This window comes from Buceros rhinoceros, unplaced genomic scaffold, assembly GCF_000710305.1.
Source record: "Buceros rhinoceros silvestris isolate BGI_N320 unplaced genomic scaffold, ASM71030v1 scaffold9021, whole genome shotgun sequence".
Lineage (NCBI taxonomy): Eukaryota > Metazoa > Chordata > Aves > Bucerotiformes > Bucerotidae > Buceros > Buceros rhinoceros.
In genome coordinates this window covers 14938-24603 of record NW_010394797.1, presented here as the reverse complement: position 1 = coordinate 24603, position 9666 = coordinate 14938, and the positions used below count along the sequence as shown (strand labels likewise).

The 9666-nt window shown below is 47.8% G+C and overlaps 1 protein-coding gene across 1 annotated transcript in view; it reads left to right on the top strand.

Annotated features, from left to right (window-relative positions):
* The first annotated feature begins 1445 nt into the window (after positions 1 to 1445).
* Positions 1446 to 9666, top strand: part of ST6GAL1 (ST6 beta-galactosamide alpha-2,6-sialyltranferase 1) — a 13129-nt gene continuing 4908 nt past the window's right edge. Inside the window, exons 1-2 of the mRNA XM_010145330.1 lie at positions 1446 to 2085; positions 5816 to 5913. Of these exons, the coding sequence (XP_010143632.1) occupies positions 1464 to 2085; positions 5816 to 5913 (720 nt within the window). The 5' untranslated portion in view covers positions 1446 to 1463. The remainder of the gene's footprint in view (positions 2086 to 5815; positions 5914 to 9666) is intronic.

Sequence of the window (9666 nt, the reverse complement as noted above, 5' to 3'; positions counted from 1 at the left end):
CTTCAGCAAAAGTGAGAATTACTCGTGCTTCTAGATTTTTTGTATTTATTTCTTCTTAGTTTATGAAGTGGGGTCACAAGAATGTTTACTTTTTAAGTGGGCTGCTCTGTGAGAAATTAGGATGAGTTCCTTAATAGAATTAAAAGAAAATAGAAGAGTCAGCATTAGGATGTTTAGTAATTCAGTGTGAACAGCAGCGTTTGCAATTTAGCTTCTGTGGCATTGCACAGACTCAAGAGTTCCTGTGAAAGCAACCTGCTTCTTGAATTGTATCACACTGTGAAATCTCCCTTTCTCTTGCTGCATTTCTTTGGTAGAGTGAAGCTCTGAAGTCAAGTCCTGTGGATTAAGAAATACGCTATAAAGCGACTTCTCATAGAACTTGCTCCAAAAAAAATGGGTAGTCCTCTCTGCCATTGCGTTTGAGACAGAGCATCTGAATTGCTCAGGAACAGGCAGTCATTTCCCCGTGCAACTTGGCTTTTTCTTTCCTTTCCCCTGTTTCTTGTGTTAAGCATCAGCACTGGGATTTTTCCTGGACTGTACTGCTGGTGTACCCATTGCTTAGAGCCTCCTCCATGGAGGAGGCTGTCAGTCTGGTAGGGGCATAGAGCAGGTAGCCTGCGAACTGGTTCCTGCTTTAGCTGAGACTAGATTTCTGCCTAAGAAGGAAAATGCCCTTTTTGAGAGGGCATTTAAGTGTTTTTAAAACACTTGTGTGGTGTTAATGTGTTTGCTGCTGGCCCTTCCATACCTGGGTAACAGCTTTTATGCAATCACAGGGCTTATCTGCAGAAATTCTTGCTCATCCCCAGAACCGTGAGGTTCCTCCATAAAAGGTTGGGGTTTTTTCTTCTTTTTTTTTTTGCAGGTGTTTCTTGAACTCTTCAGTGCATCTCCAAACTGTTGTGTTTTGAGATCCTGCTTAAAGTCTCAGAAGAAAATCTGCCAACAGCCAAAAATGACCTGAGTTGGAGAGCTGCTGCTTTACCCCCAGGTATGCTGGTAGCTCGGTGGCTTCTCAATAGCACAGCTTGCTTTCAGCAAGCTGCTCAAGGAGGGAGTTGTCACTAGGGTCTCTCTAGGATGGGCAGTGATCTTCATGTCTCTGTCTCCTGAGGCGTACTGGGGCACCTCGTGTCTCTGTACCACTCTTGCTGTTCATGAACTCACAGCTTTTATATCAACAGTCACATGCCTCATGGCATGCGATAGCTAACAGCCAGCTCAGGTCTTTCCTTTTGATGTTTGAGGGGGTGGACTTTGAAATGAGAACTTTAAAAATCCTGAAATTTTAAAATTACCCCTGTGTACTCCCTTTCCCTTTCCACTGCCCGCACGCTGATGGTTATAAGTTTATGTATACACCTGCCTGTGCACACAGCCCTGACCACAATGTGTTCCTCTCTCCCAGGACCGGCTTCCTGCTCTGTTCAGCATCCCATTTGGATGCACCGTACACTATGGTTCACATCAATGTGTTGAAAAAATTCACATGTATTCTTGTTGTGATACTGGTAGCCCTGACAATTTGCCTGTGGAGAGAGACGAAAAAAAGCTACTATGTTCCTTTCAAGACCGAGAGCGATGATTTGCACGTTGACAGGACTTTGGAAGAATGGAGCCCACTTAAATCACAGGGCCTTTTCCATGAAGCAGCCAGTCAGATACCCAAAATGTTGGGTAGTAACCACAATGAAGTAAAAGGCAGCACCTCTGGAGCAGCTGGAAAGTTCAAGAAAGCAGCAGACTCTCTGAAGGTGTGGGATGAGGACAGTTCATCCAGAAATCTCATACCGAGGCTGCAGAAGGTCAGAAATAACTACCTGTCCATGAACAAGTACAATGTGACTTACAAGGGGAAGAGGAACGCTGCTAAACTCAGCCCAGAGAAGCTGCTTTGCCAGCTACGGGACAGGGTGAACGTCACCATGATACAGGGATCAGATGGTCCTTTTGATACCTCTGAATGGCAGCAATACCTACCGTGGAAAAGCTTCAATGAAACAGCGGGCCGTCCGGGTCGCTGTGCTGTCGTGTCCTCAGCAGGGTCTATGAAATCATCTCATTTGGGACAAGAGATAGGTTGGTATCTTTCTGTTAGCATGAAGTCAAATAACATCGGTTATAACTTAGGCTGAGTAGAAGGAACCTGCTGTCCTGCTCTTCCCAGTAAGTCTCTGGTGTGGTCACAAAGATGTTTAAAATAAATTGAAATATTATCTTTAAATATCTTACGAAGTTAGTGAACATTACAGCTCTAGGAGGAGATGGACTGCATTATGATGCCCTAGATCACAGTGCCTGTCAGCTTTAGTCCTTGGGTGGACCAAAATGGGCAAGACCCAAGGGAGTGGAAGGGCTGGGTTTTGCTGAGAGGACATGATGTATGTGCAGGTAGTTCTATGCCAGCTAGTCCTTTCAATACTCACGATCATGTTGGCATCACTAGAGGGTTGCTCTGGATACCAGGGAGAGGTCGTGGTTCCTCCGAGTATTTGTTTCTTGAGAGGGTTTGGGGTGGGTTGTGTAATGTGATGAATGTGCTCATTGCACAGCCATCGGTCAGAAAACTTTTCATTCAGAAAAACTTCTTCAGAGAAGTAGTAAAAAACACTGAAGGGGTAAAAACCCAACCAGACGTGGCCCTGAGCAATCTGCTGTAGTTGCTCCAGTGTTGAGCAGAGGGGCTGGGCACAGACAGTCTTGAGACGTCCCTTCCAACCTGAGTGATGCTGTAATTCTTGCTCATGGCTTTCCAGAAATGATCCGGCTTCATTCTGAGCCACAAGGCATTGGCTGAGTTTGAGTGGCCCAGAAGACCATGGAATAACTTTGCAGGGCTTTATTTTATCTCTTCTTTAGACAGAGTTTGGTGATGCTTTGCAGAGTCTTATCTGACCACGTTTATCTGAGATCCATGCATTACTCGGTAAACGCTGGAGCATTGGTCTTGTACTGTGGATTATAAAGAAGCATGTTTTGATAGCAAAGTGTTTTGTGTCTTTAAGAAAGCAGCATGTGAGGAAAAACAGCTTTCCAGCCTTCAGCTCAGGGTTTTGTGCCTGTCAGGAAGTTCTGCTGTGCCTGCAGTTCCCTCAGCTTTCTTCATTAATTGTTGTTTGAGCCTCGGTTAAGATTCACACTTCGCTAAACTGCAGAAGTTTTAAAGCCTCAGAGTTTTCTCCCTGGTGGAGAGAAAACCATCAGTGTGTTTGTAAGTGGTCTGTTGGATCAGGTCCTTGTGGCCTGCAGTAAGCTGCAGGTGGCCTTCATCCTCTGAAAGAAGTAAATGGATAGCATTTAATATGTAATTCATGGACAACTCGGGCAAAGCTTTCTGATTGGAGTCCCCTGATGCTCGTGAGAGCGTTGGGGTTTTCTTCTGGTACTCGCTCAGAAGTTCTCCCCCACAGGGCAGGCCACAGCAGGAACTAGAATGAGGTTGAACAGCCTGAAGCGTGTTCAAAATGCTGTGAAAGAAGTGATGAAAAAGATAGTGGTGGTAGGAACCAGGATGGCATTGACTCCGGGTAAAAATTACAGGTGGGAGCGGGTTGATGTAATTGTTTCCACCTCTTAGGAGTGTTTGAGGCCAGGTGAGTTAAGCCTTGGGAAGCCAGTTCTGACTTTTCCTTTGAGTATCTCTTTTGGCTTGTTTATTTGCCTCTTGAAGTTCAAGCTTAAACTTCAAGTTTACACAGAAGTGACCTTAACACTCTCCCCTGTGTCCAAGTGTGTCTCTGTTAGACTCCAGTGTACAGATAAAACTGCTCGCTCCTCCATCAGGAAGCCCTCTCAGGAGCTGAGAGTGGTGTTTTCGGCAGTCCGTGCAAGCGCTGGGTTCGGTATCGGAGCAGCCAAGAAGTGCAATGGGCTGCGCTCTGGCTGTGGCACAGCTGAAAGGATGTCAGACATGGAAAGCCATTTCATTGTTCCTACGTCCAGTCTCTGAGCCTGTCCCTGACACTGAGGCACCAGTTTGTCCCAGATCACAAGGAATGGATGCTGGAAAGGTCACTGTGTGATGTGCCCAAGGCAAATGCCATTAACCCCTGCTTGTGTTCCTGGCTTGCGTTCCTCACATCTGCATCTCAGACCTTTCTGCTTAAGCAATCACCTCTGCTAGTGATTCTGCAGAGCTCGGGGTTCTTGCAGCCGTCAGCTGGGTGGGGTGGATATCAAAGGATTCAGGAGTATTCAGTGTATTTATGTATTTTTTTTCCCGTTTTGATCTGACGTATTTCCATGTAGGAAAACCCGTGATGTTGTTGGAGGAAGGTGCCAAAAAACTGCTAAACCTGACAGGCTTAAAATGAAGCATTTGGGTAGACAGGCACAATGTTGAATTGTTATTCCAGGAAATACTTGTTCTGTGTAGTCACGTTAGGGTGTCAAATGAGCAGTTAGTCAACGTGAGGGAGGCTGGCAGAGCAGCATGGGGAGAAGCTGGTAAACAAGCAGCTCATATCGTGCTGGGCTCTTGGTGTCACTGGAGGTTATGAATTGCCAGTGAAAAATCTGCTACCGAGTGCAGCACAGCCACCTGGAGACAGGGCTTGGGAGAGCCAGCTACTCTGCCTGGGCAGGCATTAAACACCCTTTTAAAACGCAAATTTGGGGCATAATAAAGCTTGGTGTCTGGCTGAAGTTATGTGGGAAAGTTATAACCCTGTACTCCAATGATGAGAGGTAGGATGTGGAGTTAGGGGTCTATAGTGGTAGCTACAGAGCTGCTTCTCAGCCTAGACACGGGGTTTTTTGAAAGCATCCCCTTTCTGGGGATGTTCTGGGGATGTGTTCTTTGGAAGGGCTCTAAACAAGATCCACTTGTCCAGGAGAATAAAGGAGATGAGAAATTACTTGTTGCTGCCAGTGATTGTTGATCTTCCAGCATTGCTGGTGAGAACACCCCTGTTTTCAAGAAAATGATCTCAAAAAGACACAATTTTGGACTGGGCGAGCCCTTCCACCCTGGCTGGGGCTCCGCAGTTCCCCAGGGACCCCAGCTGTAGCTGTGATCTTGTGGCCTCAACATGAAGGCAGGAAGGTTGGTCCTGCTCTTCTAGTTGATGCTGCTGATCATATGAAAGATTTCCTATCCAAATCTAGCCAGGAGGTACGGAGAAGCCGGGGTACCAGGGTGATGGGCTCAAACACCCCTTGTGCCACAGCAGCAGCCTGGCTTCGTGGCCTTGTGGCAGCGTGGCCAGCTGTGCCAAGGCAGAGGAGTGTGCTGGAGGAGTGCTGTGCTATCGTAAGAGATGATGGCAGCAGAGGAAAATGCACTGGATCCCAGGGCATGTAACAAGCCGTGCCTGTTAAATGCACAGCCGTGGGTTTATTTCTGTAACGTGGGAGGCAGGCTGGCAGGCTGAAGTCAGCCTCGCTTCCCACTCCAATTACTATACGTGCTTCTCAAGAAACATACAGGAGAAGTTGCTGGCTCGCCGTTATTTCCCAGTTCCTTCGTTTGCTGCCAGCCACCTGGTAAATTAATTGTCCATCAGTGTGTCTCCTGGTAAAGTGGAAGGGAGGAGAGGGAGGGAGGTGCTGCGCTCTTCCATGCAGAGCAAATTCTAGGGCTGCTCTCAGCCTGCCAGGAGATTGTTGTTTAAAAAACTGGATTTTTAAAATCTTGAAGTTAGACGAGCAACTTCTTCCACGGCATCTGGCTTGCTACTTTTAGTTGCTACGTGGAAAGGCAGGGACTGGCCAGATTGTGTTAGAAATGCAGGTGAATAACCTGTTACACCTCTCTTCTGCCACCCAAAACCCACTTGGTAGCTCACAGGTCTTCCCTCTTCACTTTCAGACAGCCACGATGCCGTCTTGCGATTCAATGGGGCTCCTACCGAGGGGTTTCAAGAAGATGTGGGGCAAAAGACAACAATTCGTCTTGTGAACTCCCAGGTAGGTCTGACACACATGTGCCAAATGGGCCAAGCGTGGCAGAGGTACCTTCCCTGGGCTGCCTGGAAGCTGAGTGGCAGGCTGGAATAACAACATCCACAGGGCTTCTGGTCCAGGGGTCTTTAAAGTGAACTTGGGGACAGTAGGGTTTTCCATCCGATTCCCCCTGTCCCTAGCAGATAGCCGTAGGATGGACACATCCTTCCTTGGGATGGAGGCCAGCTGGGAAATCTGAGGCTACTGCAGTTAAACCAACATGTGCCAGAGAACCTGCAGTAGCCTGCTTGCGATTTATGGCATGCACAAGGTAATTTGGTTTTTGTCTTGGCTTGAAGCCCCCTTGTTCGAAGAGGAAGGCCAGCTGCACTCTTGCTGCTGTGCTTTGAATGACACCACAGCTCGGCTAACGCTGCTCAGCAAACTGAGGTGTGCCCAGAGATGAGTTGTGCCTGTCCTAGAGATGGGGACGAGCAATGAACAAAGTCTATTTGGCTTTTAAAAGAACAGTACTTCTTTTCTGCTCAGCAATGCTGCAGACTCTGTACAGAACACATTAACCAGAGCTGTGAAACAGCTGGAGAGGGTATGGGCTGGTGGGCGAGTTGGAGGTGTGATATGTTAGCAGGGTTCAGGAGCAGAGAGAACCGTGACAGAGACTGTTGCTGCTCAAGGTACATCTCGGGGCGTGTTTGCAGTCTGCTTCCTTGTAGCTGTTACTCTTCATGTTGGCCCGTTTCAGGCTTGCGGAAGGAAGAGGAAATAATGGTAGTGTGTGCTGGTGAGGGAGTGGAGTGGGACAGTAAAATACCCAATAGGCCAAGAGTTGTTGGATGAAAGACTGGGTGCAGCATTGCAACACGGAGATGAGCATCTCCTCACCCAGGAGGAGCAGGAGGAGGCTGCAGGCACATGAAGCGTGACGGGTGGCTGGGGGCGAGCTGGGAGACTGCAGCATAGCTTTTGTACTGCAGAACTGAAAAGGCAGTTTCCTTTCCTTACCCCAAAGCTGGGATTTACAGGCCTGGAGCTTTCCCACCTGCTGCTGTGTGAGGAGTCCTTGGGTGCTGCTGTGTCACAAGTTTTGAAGTTTCTCAAAGCAGCAGCAGGAGCTTGGTCGTCCTTTTTGAAGCCCAGACACGGAGGTTGCTTGTAACCAGTTTCCCTAGTTCATTTTGTGTGTTTTTTGAAGTATGTTCTTGCTTCTTGTACAAGTTTTGTTGCTACCTCTGCTCTTGGATCTCACCTTCTCTTGCTACCATGCTCTGTTCTTCTGCTTGCTGCGTCTCAGTTCCCCTGCGTTAAACCCCCTGTGGAACGCTTTGTCCTTTCTGAACCATCTGGTTTTAGCAGACGTATCTGGCTGTGACATCCTTCTTCCTCCACCCTGTTTAACGTCTCTATTTTTGAATCCTTCCCTTCTGCATGTATTTTTCTGTCAGATAGGTATGATCACTTAAGAGAACTTTCTCTGGAGGATGTGCTCATTGCCAGGCTTAATGGGATAGAAAACCATTAACTGATAAACCCGTGTGTGTGTGTGATACCAGGATTATATGCCCAGGGCGGAGGGTAACAGCTGTAAAACAGCAGTAGTAACTCTCCACATGGATGCTCTTATTTTGGACCCAGTGTAGTTATAGCCAGGTCATTACAGTGCTTCTGTTCTCCTTGCAGATCAGCCTGCAGCCGTGGGGGACATTTTTCATCTGCCACCAATCCCTCTGAATGGAGACCTCAGCTTAGAAAACTTCAATTACAGGGAGACCAAAATTATTGCAGTTTTTAGAGGCTAAAGTTAACTCAAAATGCAGTGCTGATGTAGCCACCGAACAGGGCGAAAGATGCTCTCCCTGAGAATAATGCAGGAGTCTCTTCTGGAGTTTAAGCAGAACAGCTCTAACTGTGGTCCCTGTTATCCTCAGGGATCCCTGCATCGGGGGGCTGGTTTTCTGCAGTGTTTTTATTTGCTCTTGTAATGGTTCAGTGCTGTTCTAGTCACAGCAACATCATTTTAACCTTCTTGTGGCGGGGCTGCCTAGTGGCAGTTGTTTCCAGGTTGCTGCAGGAGCTGTGCCTTGCCTGGCAGAGAGCCCTCGCAGACACCAGGTCCTGGCTGGGCAATCTGTGATTTGTTCGTGTTCTGGGTTTGGCTTTTCCTATGTTGGAAGTGGTCCCTGGGAACAGCGATGGGGTCGTGGCTTGGATGCTCTTATTTTGGCTGTTACTACTGATTAATCCCTCAGTCCATTCCCAAAATGAAGGGAATGGGATCTCCTCCATCTCACCTGCCAGTACTGGTCTGTATTGAACAGTAGCCATTCAGCACGTGTGGCCAGTGGCCCTAAGTGACCTAATAATTATTTTAAGATAGCTTTGTACCTTGCTGACCAGTCTCTAGCCCACGTCTGGGAGGCGATGGTTTTAACAGTCGAGCGGGATAACTTGTACATCTGTGTGCACAGGAAAAGATTAACAGCTGGATACTGGCAGGAGGGGGAGAAATTTTGGGATCTTCAGATCTGAGGATAGGCTTGTAGGTCCACAGACTTGGTAGCTGTTCCACATAAAGAAATTCTTTGTCATTGCCTTGCTTGTTTTTAGACCTTCACTAGTCCATCAGTAGTGCTTCCTTTAGTGGCATGTTTTCCTGCAGTCTTGTACAAGGCATCGATCTACCTACCCCGAGAAAGCAATCACGATGGTGCAAGAATAAGGGCTGAAGAGCGTGCGGCGGGAGTGCCAATGTCATTCTGCAGGACACAGCTCCTTTCTGCAGAGCTGACCAAGCACCCGAGTACCTTGTTCCTCCCAGCCTTTGTTTACAGGTCTGCTTGGCTGGCTTCTTGCTGTCATGGAGAGCTCTCTCTGCTTTGGCTGTGTTTGCTGTTATTGGCACTAACGAGTCTGCAGGGAGGAAAAGAAAAGAGATAGCACGTCGTTGGAATGGAGTAGGGTTGTGATGGGAAAGGAGAGCGTGTTTAGATTACAGGGCATTGGCTGCGATAGCTGGAGAGAAGGAACTTGTTTTGATATGGTCAATAAAAATACCGGGAGGGTAGGGGCTGGATCAGCAAGATACTGGCTAAACAGTGAATTGGCTAAAGAACAAATTAACTAGGAAATCAATAGATCAGTTAACTATTAGATCAAAAAGCTGGGCAAGACAAAAGCAATTTAAATGAATTGGTTAGAAAGAATCAGTTGCTATTAAACATAACTTTAGTGCCAGTTTGTTATCTGAGGAGTCAGATTCCCCCAGCAGATGGGTTAAGTGACCGACAGCTGACTAGCAGAGCCAAGACCCAGCTCTGTGGTGTGGGGAAGGAACCAGCAAAGCCCCCGTGGCTGTGGAGGTGCTCTTCCCAGGTGCTCCTGGCTTCTTATCCCTCAACTTTTGAGCCTGTCCTGGCTCCGTGGGGGGTTCTGTGCCTCTGCCAACTCACATGGCTTTGCTTGGCTGACCTCTGCTTTCCCTGATGCTCAGTCTCTCTAGAACCCTCCTTTCATGTGTTTCGCATCAGAAAAGTTCCTGGAAGACGCCTAGCCTTTAAATAGAAACAATGACAGAAAATAAAGCACCCATGTGCCGTGCCCTATTCCTGCCCTGTTGCGGTGCTCTGTCCCACTCGTACCTGCCCAAGGGGATGGCTGGTGCCAGCTGCTGCTGGTGTCCACGGACCGGAGGCAGCAGTTCACACCTCTGCAGCATTGCACGCTCCAGTGAACGAGTGGCCTAGATATTTTAGCTACTGT